At 37.9% G+C, this 19,542-nt stretch overlaps 2 protein-coding genes and 1 long non-coding RNA gene across 3 annotated transcripts; 1 reads left to right on the top strand and 2 right to left on the bottom strand.

Annotated features, from left to right (window-relative positions):
* Positions 1–1,546: 1,546 nt before the first annotated feature.
* LOC107549888 (transmembrane gamma-carboxyglutamic acid protein 1-like) lies at positions 1,547–4,060 on the bottom strand. Its single transcript, XM_016231076.1, has 2 exons — positions 4,037–4,060; positions 1,547–3,062 (listed from the first exon to the last, which is right to left on the bottom strand). The coding sequence occupies exons 1-2, from the start codon at positions 4,058–4,060 to the stop codon at positions 2,589–2,591; spliced, it is 498 nt and encodes a 165-aa protein (XP_016086562.1). The 3' UTR covers positions 1,547–2,588.
* Positions 4,061–4,120: 60 nt separating this feature from the next.
* On the bottom strand, positions 4,121–5,374 carry LOC107550384 (uncharacterized). The gene is made up of 3 exons (XR_001604657.1): positions 5,219–5,374; positions 4,604–4,647; positions 4,121–4,167 (listed from the first exon to the last, which is right to left on the bottom strand). It is a non-coding gene; the product is annotated as an uncharacterized lncRNA (long non-coding RNA).
* A 5,727-nt stretch (positions 5,375–11,101) lies between these two features.
* tmem47 (transmembrane protein 47) lies at positions 11,102–19,025 on the top strand. Its single transcript, XM_016229389.1, has 3 exons — positions 11,102–11,552; positions 17,333–17,473; positions 17,928–19,025. The coding sequence occupies exons 1-3, from the start codon at positions 11,318–11,320 to the stop codon at positions 18,104–18,106; spliced, it is 555 nt and encodes a 184-aa protein (XP_016084875.1). The 5' UTR covers positions 11,102–11,317; the 3' UTR covers positions 18,107–19,025.
* The last annotated feature ends 517 nt before the right edge of the window (positions 19,026–19,542 follow it).

Here is a 19,542-nt window from a genome sequence, read left to right as displayed (position 1 = left end):
TGTTCCCATCATTTGATCCTAATCTGAAATTCTCTTGGTTTTTGTTTAGTGTAGCTGGGCCTGAGGTGAAAACTAGACTCGGCGTAAGAAATCAGTAATAAATGGTATGAGGTAAACGTGTACGCTTGCGGTTAAACACACAGACAAGCCCAACCTAATAGTTAGTGTAAAATATCCAAAATTGTTTTTCAACAGTCTGAAGAGACATTTCAGGAGGTAAAATCAGTAACACGTTACCTGAAGCGCATATATATACACACACACACACACACACACATACCTTAAAATGCATTGTATGACCTCATGAATAAATGTAACCACAATACTTACCTATTCATTGTTACACTTTTTTCAAAATATTATGTATTAAAACAACTCATTTTAGATGTAACAAGGAATCTGCAAATATTAGATTTTAATTTTGGTTACAATTATTTATAAAAATACAGAATGCTTTACAATGTACATTATAAATACCTTTATAATATATAAAAGGTGTCAGGTTGAAGTGTTACCAAAAAATAATTTGTAGTGGGGAAAGAGTTATGCTTTGTAGCGGTACACAGTTGCTGCGAACACTTGCATTGTAAATGCAAACATACCACGATTCTGACCCAAAACTAGTGTGAAAGCAGAAGGGTTGAATCAAACAATCAAACCAAGTGTGAAAACAGCCTTCAACACATTCAAAATATACCAGAGTTCAGATAAAAACAACCAGCATGGTCAAGGAAGTCATAATTGTTATTTTTCAACATTCTCTAAGAGGTTAGAGAAAAAAAAAAACAATTTACCCTAAAACAAATCTAAAAGAGAGTCTGCACACAGCTCATAACAAACAAAAAGCATGCTTCTTGCTCCTTACTAATTACCTCCACAATGGACAATTCATCTTGCTTGTCCTAGAATTCCCAGCTTGGGATGCTTAATATGCCCGTTTAATCCTTGGCCACAATAAAGAATAAATTTCACAAGGCTGTGACCATGTAAACTGCTCCAAAGCTATAGAGAGGAAAGAAAGCACTGTTTGCATAGACCTCACTGTGGCTTGACTTCAATGGCAAACCTCAAACCACACTTGCACAATACAACAGTTCAAGGAAAAGTTCACCCAAAACTGAAAATGTACACTCTCAATCCATCCAAGACACAGATTAGTTTGTTTCTTCATCGCAACAGATTTGGAGAAATTTAGGATTATATCACTTGCTCATCAATAGATCCTCTGCAGTGAATGGGTGCCATCAGAATGTTTCACTGAAATGTTTAATATGGATAGAGGACTGAAGCAATGATTTTAAAAAGTTAAAACGTCTTAATGATGGATTAGATAATTACAAACATGCAGCTTTTCACTGCACAAGATGTTAACTGATGGGCTGGAGTCCTGTGGATTATCGTGATGTTTTTAATCAGCTGTTTGGACTCTCATTCTGATGGCACCCATTCACTGCAGAGAATGCATTAGTGAGCAAGTGATGTAATGTTAAATTTCTCCAAATCTGTTCCAATGAAGAAACAAACTCATCTACATCTTGGATGGCCTGAGGGGGGAGTACATTTTCAGCAAATTTCCATTTTTGGGTGAACTATTCTTTTCAGTATTGTATTTTCCCAAATCCAAATAGGAGTTAAAACCACACACATGTTGACTAGGTGCCCAGTTAAGCTGATTCAGCATTAACAACCATGATGCTACATAAAATCAGGATTGGATTTGATTGGTCAATGTTATCAGCAATGTATTATAAGCAAATTCACACCGTTAACTTATCCATTCAGCTGAAATGTTTAAAACATGCTAACTAAATCGAACACAGTGTTTAACACCTCAACTACTAGTGAAAAAAAAAAAACTCAACCCAATATCAGTATTTCATTGAGGCTGTGAGTCCAGTGCATAGTGACGTCTATGCAATTATACAGAGATAGCCTAAGTTTAGATGGCTATTGATAAAGGTTGCAATGAACCTTGAATGTCAGTAAACATTACAATTTAAACTTCCTGAAAATATTGTGCATTTTTTTCCTCTGAATCTGATTATTTACAATTATATGTTTTAATTGTCCCATGAGAGGCCACAACTGACCAAATGTTCAGTTCATTTCTAAGATGTTCTGACACTCATAGGACTTACTAACTCAAAAAAAAATGGCTGATGACATTACTCACTAATTGTACTTCTGGTACTTCATTGGATTTGGGCTTGGATCAGGATTCATGTTGTTATGTGTTCTACGAACATCTCTGAAATCAAAGCAATTCAATGTTTATCAATATCTGAGTAACAGTACTGAGGATAATGTTATTGCATTAGTTGTTTTCTCTTCACATTAAGTAAAGAAGTTAGCCGTTTTGCTAGTGCTGGAGTTGAAAAGCCTGTCACTGTAGTAGTGATGTTGTAAAAAAATATTTCTAGTACTAAAAAAAATAAACGGGCAAAACATGTTCACATCCCGCCAAAACATTAGCTATAAAAGAGAAGAGAGACACAGCAAGTAAGGAAAAAAACAGGGTTTACAGTATTGGTGTATTGGCATCAAAATGCATCCCTACATGAGGCTGGATAACATGCCTGGAAGATCTGTCACTTTCCCTGGGAGATGATAACGGTGTTACCATGGTTACTGATGATGTCTTCATATTGTGGTGGAGGCTCCGCTTCAATCTGTATATCTGTATGGCCCACAGCTTCCTCGTATGAAGGGGGCGGGTCCCCCCGACTGCTCCGCCCAGGTGTGAGGTCAGCACCAGGGTAGGCGGGGCTACTGTTGGCACTGATCTCTGAGTGAGGACTGATGTCAGGATGGTAGTCCCGACCCCACTGGTCCATTGACACCACTGATAGGGTTGTGTCTCTTTGTGGACGCCCAATGGCAGGGCTTTGCTGGGATCTTTTGCGTGAGTGGCATCTCCACACCGTGATGGAAACTGCAGCAATGAGCAGCAAAACCAGCAGCAGGGGTAAGATCAGGTACAGAGAATGAATGCCACCGGCGATGGATTCCAGTCCTCCAGGCCTGGGGCTGCTCTCACGCTGGTACTCCTCCCAGAATCGCCTCTGTAAGGGAGAAAAAAAAAATTAGATAAGGACATTGTCTGCATAAATGTAAACAAGCAAAACAAACTTGTATTGAAAACAAAAACCACACCCTCTTCAATGTCATCAAGACCAATAACCAAAACTTTGCAAACCAACAAAGCAATGCACCATACAGAACTGAACTGAGAATTAATTTTGCATTTCAATTATGTTCCTGAATTTGAATTGAGGTAGCAAACATGATGTCGAATCTACAATTAAATGAATTAATTTCAAAAAGAGATTATGGAGAAAATAAATTTGTAACTAGTAAAGCAAAGTTCGTCAAAACAAACTTTGAATTTTGGCTTGTTTAAAAGTTTTGAAGAAAGTTTAAAAAGCCCTGAAGTTTGAAGGACCGATGGACAGACAGAACAACAGACCTATGGAAATTTGTATTCCGTTTTTTTAGAATTAACTTTTGTGGACAGGGGTGGAAGAACACTTTATTGTCCAGAATTGGTTTTAATTTAGTAAATTCTTCTTCCAATTCTAATTCATTATTCAAAAGGAAGACATTATTAAATTCTGAACTTTGCACAATTAATCGGATTAAAACGCAAATAGCGATTAGATTAGCAATATAAAGTGCTTACAAACCATCTGTTGTCAACAAAAGAGAAGCTGAAAGGCTCTCTGAGGTTTTACAACAAAATAAAAACTAGTTTAACATTTGAAAATGAAGAAAAAGAATGTCATTAAGTTTCACTGTAAAATAAAATTATTGTATTATTTTTCTTAAATTCTTGATTTCATTTAATATTTTTATTAAGTACAAATAATAATAATCACAATATTAATAATTATATTCACACTTATTATCAAAAATATTTTTGGCCAATCATGCATGTGTGCATATCTACAAACAAGCACATCAAACCTGTATTGATTTTTTTTTTTCCCCCCCATCACAATCATCGGAAAAAATACATTATAAATTCATTCAGTCCTACCCTGGACTCGACAAGAGCACACATTCCGTAAAAACATACTAACTTTACATTGTTCTGTTATTTTGTATAAACAGTGTTAACGCCCGGGAGCCTCCGCAGCACTGAGTGCGCCGCATCTGCTGGCAGGAACACTGGCGGAGATACAAACAATAAGCACTCAGCACAGAAACAAGGAGGGGGGCTATGACTGGCAAAGTGATTTCGTTGAAATGCAGGTTCCTCTCAGGCACAGGGAGCTTGTGAAAGAGTAGCCTACTGTTCTTCAGCATTGAGAGTGGGAGAAATAAATCAGATGCTACATTGTGATCCATAATTATCTGATTAGGCATGGATTGAATATTAGAGGCGCTATGCAGGCCAAGACCCTGTTGATAATCTGTGACTGACTAATACCAATTGGAAATTACGACAGAAATATGCATCACCTTTAAGTGACATCCATGAGAGATCACAAGCTGGCTCAGCATACACACCCACTACATATCTAAGCAACGTTAAAAAACACAAAACAACATCCTTGAAAATATCACATAGTATCTAGCAGAACTAAAGTTTAAAAAGACTCACCGGCTCCCATGATTCCTGCAGCTTTTCAAAGAGGGAAACTGGACCTAGGGGACGACAGAACAAACGAACAGATTTAATCAATAACCACCCAATTACAGTACATCACTTGTGATCATGCATTTTCAGTTTCTCAAAGTCAAAACAATAGCAACATTCTCGATGGAATTCGGCATAAAACACTGCAGAGCGGTGTCCGTATGTTAAGTCACAATAAAACAGCAAAAATCTGTCCAAAAACAAATCATTTTGTATGGCACAAGGACTGTTAGCTTACTAGCATGTACAGGACACAGTCAAGCATTGTCAGCACACGAATAAAAACAGGTACGTATTTGACAAGCACAAAACGACTGTTATTTCACTAACGTACACAGAAACGTAAAGCTGCCGCTAAGAGACGTTAAAAGAACATGACAGGCATACAAAATTGTGTCGCAAATTCAATCCATGTTACGTGATGACTATCGCCTGAAGCTTGTCTACGCGGTTTTATACATAAAAACGGCACAAATTAATATAACCATCGACGCGCCGGAAGCTATATGTTTTGTATATAATAATTAGAAAAGGCTGCAACTTTAAAATAGATTAATAAAATACACAAACTGTGTTTACCCGTTCCACCCAAACACAAACACAGTCCCAATGTCCTGATTTGGCGCATGCGCAGTCAGGAGCCCGAATAGTAAACCGCTAACGCGGGTTGCGGGTTGTGGGATATGGGGTGTAATTACAGAACAAGATTCGTTCTTTTGTAAATCCCTTTTTGTAGATAATGAGACAGGAAGGAATTGGTCATGTTTATATCGGCTTTTATAATGGCTTGCCAGAAAACACTGTGAATATGAGAAACAGGTGAACTACATTAATGCATTAAATTAATAATTAATTGAATTAATTAAATTAACATTCCAACCGGAGCTACTTCTCTAAGTTTGTGTCTATGGCGATTCACGCAGGTATGTGTTACTCCGCAGCGGTGACGACCCGACCAGGCTACAATAGTCCAAATATAAGTACTTATTATAAGTGTACCGTAGTGATTCGGAATAAGACAAAAACTCGGTTTGGAAGATGAATTCATGATGTACTCGCTCATTATATACATTTTGCAAATTTTGAACAGAAAAAGTTACAAAGTGCTGCTTTAACTGACATATCTACTGTACAGTAGACCTTAATTTGGGAATAGGGAATAAATCTGTCAAAAGGAGGAGATGAGAGAGCAATCTTTCTACTGCCCCACTTCTGTGTCTGCTTTTGCCATGGGGGGGTGGGAATTTCCAGTTTTCAAGTGACAGCAGCAGTTGACAAACTTCCGTCAGTCACACAAAAGGAAGAATGGAAAGATAAAGAGCTAAGGCATTATGCTGTAGATTATCTTTTTCTCCCTTTTATGACATTATGCCTTGTAAGGGTCCAAATATTGAGGCCCCTTTATCCAGTTTGGATGTGTTTCATTCTTATTGGTCAAGGACCCTAATTCATTTTATGACTAGTAGCTTATGATTCCATTATAATGTTGAAATTCAGACAAGTAATGCGTTTACATTTACATTATTATATTAAATCACCTACTACAGTCAGCCATTGAATACTATGGGCCTAAAAAAATGCGTAGAACATTTCTTTCAGGTATACCTTTTTATTATATAGATGTACTATTTTCTTCATTCAGTTTATTTATTTATTTTAATTTAACTAACACACCTCTAAGAATGAAAATACCTGCACGTTCAATAATAAGTAAATAAACAAACAAACACAAACAAACAAACAAAATATATAAACAAATAAACATAATAACAAATATAATTTATAAACAAATAAACAAGCAAACAAAAATATTTAAATAATCACATATTTTAAAAAGAATATCATTAATTTCATGAATATCAAAGGACTTTTGTCAGGGTTGATCCATTTGACCTAATCAATATGTGCCTATTCATAAAATATGAGATATTTTACATATTTACATCACTAAGTATAGTATGCAAATATGTTTATGTAAATTTATAAAACTACTTGAACCTTCACCGCAGTACTCCTTGTAGGCTACTTGTAGGCTACTTATACTAAAACTGCTTACGTAAGGGAAAGTTCACCCAAAAATAGAAATTGTGTCATTATTTAGTCACCCTCAAGTAGCAAACCTATGAGATTCTTTCTTCTGTTGAGCACAAAAGAAGACATTTTGCAGAATGTTGGTAACCAAACAGTTAAATGCGTAATTTTCTTTCAGGTATACCTTTTTTATTATATAGATGTAATATTTTCTTCATTCTATTTATTTTTATTTATTTATTTATTTTCATTTAACTTTTTGAGAACTTTTTAATTCAAGAGATTATAAGCTAGATGCAACTTTTTGGGGGTTTGCATCGAATGTTCTTCGACTTTTATGCATAATAAATTTGTTTATGAATAAAGATTGATCTGTTGAAAGCAGTTATTTTGAGTTAGATGCCAAATGCTCTCCTCCTATTCAAATTTGAAGGGATGCATACAACATATTTGCCCACCGGCCACTATAGTTGCCGCACATTCAAATACGATTTTCAAGAAAAAATAAATAAAACCTGGGGAAAATAAATGCAGAACATGTTCACATAGGACACTATTAATATGACTATATGCATGAAACCATTCAGAAAAATGTGGGCACAAAATGGGTTAAAAACAACTGGACTGAGGAATTTAATTTCTTATCGCGAAGCAGCATCGACAATTCCCACGCTTTTTGCAAAGTGTGTCGCACTGAATTTAGTATTGGACACGGTGGGAAAAATGATGTAACGCAGTACAATCACAACGACCCAAACCCGTATAATGCTAACATGCAAAAATGGCCTTGAAAATCAGTTCAATAGGGTCAGTGGTTCTCAAACCTGTCCTGGAGTCCCCCCAGCCCTGCACATGTTGTATGTCTCCCTCATCTATCACACCTGATTCAACTCATCAGCTCATTAGTGGAGACTGCAAGACCTGAAGTGGGTGTGTCAGATATACAGTATGGAGACATACAAAACGTGCAGTGCAGGGGGTGCATGGAGAGGTTTGAGAACCACTGCAATAGAGTATATGTCGAACGTCACCTGACCAAACCTGGAAAACATCTCATCGCTTCCGTAGAACGTGCTAACAGCTGTAATAAATAATAGCGATATCTATGGACTTTTAAGATAATCAGTTAAACTAGCTAGCTGTTTTTATTGAAGTTTTATTAAAAAAATGTTTATATAAATGTTAGTGAATAGAATAAAAATAAAAAACTTTTAGGTATCATTCCGCATATGTGATGGACATTGGTTATGACAATCTTTGGTATCTACTAGGCATCTTGAGTAAAACTGCTTCTTATTTAACGAAGCATACACTCTTAAAAATAAAGGTGCTTCACGATGCCATAGAAGAACCTTTTTATCTAAATGGTTCCATAAAGAACCTTTAACATCTGAAGAACCTTTGTTTCACAAATGGTTCTTTGTGGCGAAAGAAGGTTCTTCAGATTATAAAAAAGTTAAGAAAGAGATGGTTCTTTAAAGAACCTTTGACTGAATGGTTCTTTGTGGAACCAAAAATGGTTCTTCTATGGCCTCGCTTGAAGAACCTTTTGATATTTTTAAGAGTGTATGCAAAGTCCTTGAACCGGAAGCGGCGAGACCAGGTAAACAGAAAACGGAAGTCGGTTGCGCATATAACCCCTATACTATACATATTCATTTCTGAAACAGGCAGAAGAACGCAATACACACACACACACACACACACACACACACACATGCGCATGTTGGTATTGGTGGTTTATGGGGACTCTCCATAGGCGTAATGGATTTTATACTATACAAACTGTATTTTCTATCACCCACACCAACCCTACACCTAAACCTACCCCTCACAGAAAACTTTGTGCATTTAAAAAAAAACACCATTTAGTATGTTTTTAAAGCCTTTTGAATTACGGGGACACAGGTAGTGTCCTCAAAAAACCACCATCATATTGTAATACCTGTGTCATACCCATGTCATTATACAAATTTGTGTCCTCATAAACCACCTAAACCAGTGCACACACACACACACTCAGTATCTCACATTATTCCTGTCTCTTTCACAGAACCTTTGATGATAAAAAACAACAACAACAACAAAAGGTGTCTTTGCAGGGGGGAAAAAATGCCTGCAGGCAACTAGAGACTGCCAGTCTATTACATTCTGAATTTGTTCTTTACCTTCAAGGCAAACCAGTATTTTTGACCTGTTAAACAACAATCATTAATTTGAATTTGAATTATTCATTACTCCACATGAAAAGCTAATTTGTGATGAACTGAAAACAGTAGCCTAATAGAATTTGATGTTTAGTCTTGCTGTGTTAATTCACAGTGGAGTTAAGGAAGAATGAAAGTGTATATCTTGTGAACTGAACAAAGAATGTATTGAGGGTGTTATCTTTTTCTGTTAGATACTTTTGTTAGCAAGGCCAAGCTATGAAATTTCAGGTGTCCTTTGTTGACAGACTTTCTAATCATGAACAATGTAGCTTTTCAGGCTGAATGCATGTTGACCATAACCTTACATATAACAACACTAAATGGAGGATACTGATTCATCTGTCTTTTGACTTATATGTAAGTGAATTTCATGTAGGGATTCATGCTGCTCTACTAATGATATGCATTTATCTAAATAATAGGCCTACTTTTTTAAATTAACAGTTTTAGATAGGTTACATCATACACCAGTCAATTTTCTGATGAAATATTCAAGTATTTTCCCTTTCCCACAAAACGTTTGGATAGCATTCATATAAGCACTCAATGTGTCTCTAATTATTCTGAGAAAGACGATTCATTATCTGTTTGAAATAAGACACATTGCTCTATGTGCGTGTTTGTGAGAGCACATAGCACAGATCAAAGAAAACGGAGAATGGGAGAAAATAGCAAATGAGGGAAAAGCGTGTGAGAGAAATATGCCACCATCTAAACGCCAGATGAGAAGCAGTGACGGGATGTCCGACTCATTTCCGCAAATCTATTCTTTTGAACAGTCCGCGTCAAGAAAACGATTCAGTGATTATTTTTACAAGTTATCACGGTTCCTTCCAGGTTACATAGGCTTATTAACATGCTCTAAACCGCAGCTATCTCTCGGCACATGTTTATTATGTTTTATTACTATTAAGTATTATTAATAAGCATATTTATTGTCTTTAAATGTCCCAGTTTGTTTTGCTGAAGCCATGATTCACCTCATAAAAAGCATACAGTAACCTAAAAATAATTTGTATTTACAATAATGTATCTCTTCTCGAATGAAAAAAGTTTTTTCAAAAAATAAATAAACAAACGAAAAAAACAAATCTATTTTTTTAATCACATATACATATTCTATTTTTATCATTTTAATTTGTTTGGCTATTAAAGCAATTTATGTTTTGCTCTATCAATCAAATCCTCAGGCTTATTGCGTCTGGGACAACTCGGTTCAATATGTTTGTGAATTGTTCACTCCGCTCGGACCGTTTCATTTCTGTTCGTAAACGCATCGTTCAGACCGGGTTTGTGAACGGGGAGTTCTAGCTAGGCACTAGGACCCTGCAGGTGCAGCAGAGATTTTTTCAATAATGTGCAGTGTAGTCGCGTTCACAGGAGCGCGAGGGCAGCTGCTACAGCGTCCCTCTCGCGCAGCTGCTCCACAATCTGCAAAACACTGACCGCGAATACGGATCCAAAAACATTGCCTGGGATCATCGTTCCTGGCTTCTGCGCGACGCAGCGCAACATCGCTCCACATCACCGGCGCATCCAGCCGACATGGCCTCATCCATGAGCGGAGCGGAGGAAGTGCGCGTGTCGGCGTTGACGCCCCTGAAGTTGGTGGGTCTGGTGTGTATTTTCCTCGTGACGGGATGTCCGACTCATTTCCGCAAATCTATTCTTTTGAACAGTCCGCGTCAAGAAAACGATTCAGTGATTATTTTTACAAGTTATCACGGTTCCTTCCAGGTTACATAGGCTTATTAACATGCTCTAAACCGCAGCTATCTCTCGGCACATGTTTATTATGTTTTATTACTATTAAGTATTATTAATAAGCATATTTATTGTCTTTAAATGTCCCAGTTTGTTTTGCTGAAGCCATGATTCACCTCATAAAAAGCATACAGTAACCTAAAAATAATTTGTATTTACAATAATGTATCTCTTCTCGAATGAAAAAAGTTTTTTCAAAAAATAAATAAACAAACGAAAAAAACAAATCTATTTTTTTAATCACATATACATATTCTATTTTTATCATTTTAATTTGTTTGGCTATTAAAGCAATTTATGTTTTGCTCTATCAATCAAATCCTCAGGCTTATTGCGTCTGGGACAACTCGGTTCAATATGTTTGTGAATTGTTCACTCCGCTCGGACCGTTTCATTTCTGTTCGTAAACGCATCGTTCAGAGCGGGTTTGTGAACGGGGAGTTCTAGCTAGGCACTAGGACCCTGCAGGTGCAGCAGAGATTTTTTCAATAATGTGCAGTGTAGTCGCGTTCACAGGAGCGCGAGGGCAGCTGCTACTCTCGCGCAGCTGCTCCACAATCTGCAAAACACTGACCGCGAATACGGATCCAAAAACATTGCCTGGGATCATCGTTCCTGGCTTCTGCGCGACGCAGCGCAACATCGCTCCACATCACCGGCGCATCCAGCCGACATGGCCTCATCCATGAGCGGAGCGGAGGAAGTGCGCGTGTCGGCGTTGACGCCCCTGAAGTTGGTGGGTCTGGTGTGTATTTTCCTCGCGCTGTGCCTGGATGTTGGGGCCGTGCTGAGTCCGGCGTGGGTCACCGCGGATGACCAGTACCACCTGTCCCTGTGGGAGTCGTGCAGGAAGCACGCTGCCTCCGCGGACTGGCAGTGCGATAGCACGCTGGGGCAGAAAGGGACCGGTGAGAGCCGCTACTTTTGTAACTTTGCAATAAACAATGTTCAAACAGAATGAGCTGCACATACATATTTTAAGATTCGGGGGAAACAAAAAAAAAAGGACGCAGTCTCTTTAACTTTAGTGAGCTCTGCAACATGGCCCTGGAGGTACATATTTGATTTATGAGATAACAAAAGGGGCCCTTCGCTCCCAAGCGCATCATTATCACTCATTGTTCAGCTCATGCTTAACCAGCTCTTTCTAAATACTGAGAAAACAGTCAACAATTTGCGTTTTACATTTCTTTGTCAGATTAAAACAGAGATGACACGTTGTTTGTACACATTTAGTCTTTTAATTAGTATGTATTATAATGTTTCTTGTATCGATTTCAACTTTAGTAGCCTACTTTTTAAATAGCCTATATCCAATGTAATTCGAGATCTATCCCAGTTGTTACTTGTTACATTCCTTATTTTAGTTGCTTTTTTCTAGTTAAGTAAAAAATATTAATAGGTCACCAACTATTAGAATAATAAATTCTAATAGTTAATAATTACTATATGTAATGAGTAAGCACATATAATATATAGATACAAATATACTAGTTACTGTTGGATTATTTGCTATTAGTATCACTAGGACTTATTTTTAGGGACTATACTTAAAAATAAGTGCTAGTGATATTAGTTAGTATCACTTGAATTCGTCCTGTTTAATAAAAAGACTCTCCAGCCTATACAGCAAGTCGGGATTAATCTAATTACATAGACAATGTTTTGAAGAATGCTTCATTAATTAATTGATATCGATCCTTAACATTTACTAGGACGCTGTATTTTATTCACAGCTTGTTTGGTGGAAGGGCTTTTGGATGATGTGGGAATGTGTGATGGAATCAGCGGTCCAGCTGGGGTTTCGTTCTGCTTTTGTTGTCTACAAAATGAGCCTTTGTTAAGGTCTCCTCACCGACCGAGGAGTGAGGTTAAGTTTGAGAGGAGAGCTCCCTAGAGGCCCTAATGTGGACAGATTAGTTACCAAGGAAACAAGTGCTGCATTCTAGAAATGTCATTTGGCCCTGAAAAAGAAACTTCCTTTTTGGCATCTGTGAAGGTTTACTAGCGAATAAACCGCAGTTTGGGGGCACTTCCCCCTCCATATTCTTGTATGTTGGTAGAGCTATTTGGTGCCACTTTTTTTTTTAATAGTTAAGTCTCGGATAGCCAAACGCAGTTAAGATTTAAGATGTTATTTTAGCTCTGGTTTGCAATCATAATTTATTTGGCTCTGGACCTTGTCCCGTCATTTTTAAGAAGCACTGTTTGATTCCATATAAAGTCATGATGAAGCTCTAGTCGAAATACCAAAGGAGCGGCCTGGGTGAATGGCTTCCCTCTGCAGCACATTATTGATTTTGGGTTTTCTGTAATCAGGCACTCCATTTCCTCTGTGTTTCCTTTGTGTCATGCACTGTGCATTAAACTAAATCTCATTAGCTTCGCAATTACCGGCTGACTCCACAGCCTGCTATATACAGGCATATTTGCTTGCTAACCTTTTATCGACACCAGGGTATCATTTTAAGTTTATCTCTGTCAATTTAACAACATAGTTATGTTAACATAAACACACTCCCTTTTACATGTACACATTCAGCAGAAATCTGAGGTTGTGAAAGCTCTCGGGGAGAGATAATCGCGAACAACAGGAATGTGGCGAAAGTGTGTGAGAGTCTTTTTGTGCTAATGTTATGCTCGACTGGAGAAGAGGCAGCGGTTCAATGTGGAGTCCGCGGCGCAAAGTATACACCGATTTCTCTTCCCGTCTGTGGATGGCGAGGAATCTGGAGACACTGTGTCTTATTGACGTGATTCAGTCTATGACATTGGACTTCTTTCTCCCCTCTTCATGGTATCAGATTGAAAGAACTAGCCAAGAGGCACTTGCTTGCTGAAAAACAGATTACAGTAATGAATGTTTTGATTTTTATCTCATATCCTCATTTCCATCTGTAGTCCTGCAGGGGGTTTTGGATAAGCTCCATTCTGCCGGAGACCCCTCAGACGTAGACCTCAAGGTTACATAAACTCAAAATCTTTTCCCCCAGATGGCAGAAAGACACTTTCATTGATGATTTCCAGGCTTTTGGTGGCTCTCCAGAGGGGTCGGAGGTCGAGGTGTCAGAATTTAGTTTTTATATGGAAGCAAATAATCAGCAGTTTTCATTAATCTCTCTCCAACTTCCTGCGGTGACAGACATGGCTATTATGCTGAATCATAAACTTTATTTGGTAAAAAGGCTTTGTTTATGTTTGAAACTATAGTACGGTGGAATGGAGCTGAAATGGCCCAGAGCAGCTCTCGGCCATTTCTGAAAATGATGTTTTGACATGATTTAGTGCTAGAAATGATTATTTCCCAGCAGAGAAAATTATAGATCATTTTCCAAAGCTGATGAAAATGTTTCTATTTACAGACATCACTGTGTAATAACAAAACCCTGCAACAGGATCCAGGGCTTTTATGGTTTTATTTAAACAAACAGCCATCAATGTCTTATGAAATGTTTTGAGTCCTTTCTCAGGTTCAGTAATTGAATCATTTATCACATGATGACTAAAAACATTATCATGGTCTTTGTTTCTAATGTATATAATCTCAGCAATTTAACTACATTTCCAAAGTAACTCTTGAGAAACTTGTTTGTGAACATAATGCAGGAGAAGATGCTCAGTCAGAATGTCCTAGTTTGCTGTTGTTGGCCTCTTTTATATAGTAATAAAAGACAGGTCAGATTTTTTCAACCCTAAAACAACAAACCCTTTAGATTATTAATGACCAGTGGTTCCTGTAGCGTTCTTGTTTTTGTAACTTGTGTAACAGTGCAAACACACGGTCTATGCTTTTATTTATAATGGGTGGTGTTGCAATAGATTGTTTGCTTAACCCCTGAATAACAGAAAGTGAATGAAAACAGATATCTTATTCTTTTTGTTGTTGTTGTTTAATAGTCATCTTTAAAATTCCCCAAATTCCCCATACTGAGGGAAAAAACAACCAAAAAAACAGACATGCTGGAAGTAAAATGTTTGTTTGTGCTTTCTGTAAGCCTTTCTGCAAGTTACAATGATGCACCAGTCTTTATGAGTCTCTGAACTATTCATTCAACCGATTTGTTAAAAACAATGTTTCATTTAGAAACTAAACAAGTTGCTGTCCATTCCAAGTGAGTCATTGAATCATTTACTCAACTGATTCATTCAGATCAATTCATTTATGATTCATAACAGATGACTGGCCTTTTAAGGGAGTCACTGAATCTTTAACTCAACTGATTTGTTCATGAACACTGATTGATTCAGGAACGGAACAAGTGACTGTCTTTACGTGTGAGTCATTGAATAATTTATTCAAACAATATGTTCACAAACACTGATTGGCCTTGTCCCAAATGGCACCCCAAATCCTCGCGGTCTTCCTCTAAGTCCACACTTTTGTGACATAACACTGCTTTGACTGTCGGGTAGGAATTTGTAACACCACTTTGACTGTCGGCCCACCGGTCATTGCAAGTCCACATTTGGGACACTGCCATTCATTTATGATTCAACACAAGTCCTTGAAGTCATTGTATCATTCACTTAACTGATTTGTTCATTAAAAGTGACATGACATGTGGCCAAGTATGGTGACCCATACTCAGAATTAGTGCTCTGCGTTTATCCCATCCAAAGTGCACACACACAGCAGTGAACACACACACCGTGAACAAACATCCGGAGCAGTGGGCAGCCATTTATGCTGCAGCACCCGGGGAGCAGTTGGGGGTTCGGTGCCTTGCTCAAGGACACCTCAGTCATGGTATTGAAGGTGGGAAAGAGTGCTGTACATTCACTCCCCCCACCTACAATCCCTGCCAGTGCGAGACTCGAACCCACAACCTTTGGGTTCTGAGTCCGACTCTCTAACCATTAGGCCACGACTTCCCCATTCGTGATTCAAAACAAATAACTGTCCTTATGAGTGAGTCATTTAATTATTCACTCAACTGATGAAAAACACGGATTCATTCTTGATTCAAAACAAGTCACTGAATTTTAAGTTTTGATTTATACAAAAATGAAAATGTGGCTTTGTTTGGATCTTCTTTTTTTTTTTTGATGAACCATATTTAGCTCTAAATGTAAGCTACTTACTATTAAATAATTAGAAGAATTTGACATGCCGAGTTAGAAATAATTAATATGACAAATTAGAAAAAAATTACTCCCTCAGCCTCCGTAGCTTAAAAAAACTTGGCCAGTCAGTCCTCCGAGATCATCCGTATCCCTTTTGCCTTCCTAATGAGATTCCTCAGGAGTCGTCCCAAAGTGCATGTGAGATTCCACACATATACTCTCATGTCTTCAGATATGGAAGCAGGCATACTGTGTCAGGTACCTCCTCTCTGTCTTTTTCTCTTTGCCCCCTCCCTCACTCCCGCGTTCCATGGAGGATTCAGTGCTATTTCTGGGCCCTACTCTAGCTGAGTGTCTCAGAGTGCTTGAATGAAAAGCAGAAATAAGAGGGACTGAAGAAGAGAGAAAGGGAGGGGGGAATACATTACGTGATGTCCCATTTAGCCCACCAGAATTATCGATAAGCTCTCTGCTGCCCGTAGAGGTTTTCTTTCAGTTACACAAACCCCAAGATGTGAGTGTTCGTGTCAGCCATTCTGTAGGCATGTGTGTATTGACTTTTCAGCGTGTTAGTCTGTTAAAGGAATCGTTTACAAAAATATGACAATTCTGTCATTATTTACTGGTCTGGTAACACTTTAAAATAAGGCTCCATTAGTTAACTACATAAGTTAACGTAAACTAACAATGAAAATGACTTCTAAAGTATTTATTAATCATAAAACCAGAAGTCTGATAATATTATTTAAAAGACCGGAGTAAACATTTTAGTGCATTAACTAATGATAACTAATGGGACCTTATTGTAAAGTGTTACCACTCATCCTTAATTGGCTTTTAAGGACCACAAAAGGAGAATTTCTGAATACTATGTTCATTGCTGTTTTCCATGTAATTACAGTGAATGGAGAATCAAAAAGCATCAAAAGGACACAAAAACATCATAAAAGTAAAACTGGTCTTCTGAAGCCATAGAATACTTTTGAAAGAGACCGGTATTGACTTTTCAGCGTGTTAGTCTGTTAAAGGAATCGTTTACAAAAATATGACAATTCTGTCATTATTTACTGGTCTGGTAACACTTTAAAATAAGGCTCCATTAGTTAACTACATAAGTTAACGTAAACTAACAATGAAAATGACTTCTAAAGTATTTATTAATCATAAAACCAGAAGTCTGATAATATTATTTAAAAGACTGGAGTAAACCTTTTAGTGCATTAACTAATGATAACTAATGGGACCTTATTGTAAAGTGTTACCACTCATCCTTAATTGGCTTTTAAGGACCACAAAAGGAGAATTTCTGAATACTATGTTCATTGCTGTTTTCCATGTAATTACAGTGAATGGAGAATCAAAAAGCATCAAAAGGACACAAAAACATCATAAAAGTAAAACTGGTCTTCTGAAGCCATAGAATACTTTTGTATGTAAATAATTTTTAGTTTTCATTTTTGGATGGTTTAGTCTTGAAGGTTTCTTTAGCACGTATAGTAAATGAGGCGTATATCCCATGAGAATTTACTTTCACCAGATAAAATGTGATAATTATGAATATAATCCATGCAGTGTAATACGATTTGAAACTGATCTATTGTTTTTATGTATTGACTTAATGCAGACTGGCAGATCGCCACATTGGCCTTGTTGTTGGGTGGAGCATTCCTTATCCTCCTTTCCTTCCTGGTGGCCCTGGTGTCTGTCTGCATTCGCTCCAGGAGACGCTTCTACCGACCGGTCGCTGTTATGCTCTTTGCTGCAGGTGAAATAGACACAACTGTGCATACACAAACACTTACATAGAAGACATTAGTAAGCTGGCTTCCCATTTCTGTTTTCCAAGCACATTAAATTAGGGCTCATGTATTATGAATTTAAAATTTGTTGTTAGCTCCAAGACGCAACTGCTGCGGCTAATGGACCAGGAAACAGCAAATGCATTATTTTTCCAAGCCACATCACACAGCTGCTTCAGTAATCAGTTGTTCTCGATATGAACACATCGCAGGGAAAAGATGTATGGTATATCTGAAACAGACATTTCCGCATCTCTTTTGAGAGGATTTTTACATCGCTTTGAAGTCGCTCACTTTGTTGAGGAGCTTATCAGGGAATAAAGCCCATTGTGGATTCAGAAGACTTTTAATGTTCTTAACTTACTTTTGTCTCTTTGATGATTGCAAATTTCATTGCCAGCGCTCTTCTGTTTCTCACAGTGGTCCTACAGGCCTGCTGTTTGGTGCTGTATCCCATCAAGTTCATCGAGACCATCAGTTTGACAATATACCACGAGTTTAACTGGGGCTACGGTCTGGCTTGGGGAGCCACCATCTTCTCCTTTGGCGGAGCGATTCTCTACTGCCTGAACCCCAAGAACTATGAAGATTACTACTAAACACGCTACAACACCCACAATGCACTTCAATGTCCTGTCCACTGTTGTGATAGCAGCTCATGCACTGAACGTTCATTCGGAACTGATCCTTGATTTTGCAAACACACAAAGACCCTTAAAATGCTGGGCAATGCCGAGCTGTTAGATACATCGATTTGGAATCTTTTCCCCTCAGATTACTCTATCACGCAATTAAACCCCATCATCAAACTCTCATTCTTTTTCCATATGTCATCTCTCTCTCCTCATGTAATTCTAACACCTCTCATCTCCAGATTGTCAGCCTATGTTCACAGAAATACTGCCAGTCTGTGATGGAATCAGTGGGGAAACCTCCATCTGTGGTGGGATCTGAAACAAGGCAGACAGAAGTCTACAAATCTGACAGAATAAAATTGTGCCATAATAGACACATTTGTTTTAATACTTAAAATTAAACTGTTTAGAATGCACCTGAGAACTTGAAATAAGAAAATGTTATTAGTACAATAAAGTACTAATCAGCCAAACTAAAGTCATCAGTGTAATTATAAACTGGTCAAAGACCTTACCCTTAAGGTGCAGCCAAGTTCGCGAAATTTTGCGCGTAAAAAAGATCCATTGTCAATAGCTTTAAGTCACTTTCAAACCAAGCAGCTTTCTGTTGGTCAGCGTGGGGAGTTGAATATGAGTGCGACCAACTTGAATACGAGTGAAATCTGCCTGTGCAACTGATGTAAAATTCCCGATCTCACGGATTTCTATTGCAATGACTGGATTTCGCCATAAAATTTCACTGATCAACAGTAAATATTAGTAATGGTAAATAAATAGAGAACTTTCAAAGATCAATTGACAATAGTAAAGTGATATGTGGAGCACAACTCACACAGAAGTCACTTAAAGGGTTAGTTCACCCAACTTTCACCCAACCCATGACTTTCTTCTTTCAGACGAATCCAGTCGGAGTTATATTAAAAATTGCCTTTGATCTTTCAAGCTGTTTCATGGGACTCAGCGGGTGTCGCATGCATCAATCCAAAAGAAGTTAAATAAAAAGCGCCCATCTATATAAAAGAAAAGTGTCTCACAAGGCTCCGGGGGGTGAACAGAGGTCTTCTGTAGTGAATCGATGCATTTTTGTAAGAAAAATATCCATATTCAAAACGTAATAATCACTTTAATGTAGCTTGCGCCAACAATTGTACACGGAAGCAGCTCCGGGCGGATGACGTACGAGTTCAGCGCTGCGGAGCCGTGTGAGACACTTTTTTATGGATGGGCGCTTTTTATTTAACTCCTTTTGGACTGATGCATGCAGCACCTGCTGAGTGCCATGAAACAGCTTGAAAGATCAAAGACAATTTTTTATATAACTCCGACTGGATTCGTCTGAAAGATGAAAGTCATATACACCTAGGATGACTTGAGGGTGAGTAATTTATGGGCTAATTTTC

The sequence above is a fragment of the Sinocyclocheilus grahami genome, unplaced genomic scaffold, assembly GCF_001515645.1.
Source record: "Sinocyclocheilus grahami isolate Dianchi unplaced genomic scaffold, SAMN03320097.WGS_v1.1 scaffold16.1, whole genome shotgun sequence".
In the NCBI taxonomy this organism is placed as follows: Eukaryota; Metazoa; Chordata; class Actinopteri; order Cypriniformes; family Cyprinidae; genus Sinocyclocheilus; species Sinocyclocheilus grahami.
The sequence above is the reverse complement of the archived record's forward strand: the minus strand, read 5'-3'. Positions and strand labels throughout refer to the sequence as shown.

Bases quoted from the DNA above. Each gene is read 5' to 3' on its own strand.
- LOC107549888 (XM_016231076.1), bottom strand. From the start codon at position 4,060: ATGTGTGCTCTTGTCGAGTCCAGG. The intron at 3,063-4,036 runs GTAGGACTGAAT...TCTCCCTTACAG, and splicing joins GTGCTCTTGTCGAGTCCAGG to AGGCGATTCTGGGAGGAGTA.
- tmem47 (XM_016229389.1), top strand. From the start codon at position 11,318: ATGGCCTCATCCATGAGCGGAGCGGAGGAAGTGCGCGTGTCGGCGTTG. The intron at 11,553-17,332 runs GTGAGAGCCGCT...GACTTAATGCAG, and splicing joins GCTGGGGCAGAAAGGGACCG to ACTGGCAGATCGCCACATTG. The intron at 17,474-17,927 runs GTGAAATAGACA...TGTTTCTCACAG, and splicing joins TGTTATGCTCTTTGCTGCAG to TGGTCCTACAGGCCTGCTGT.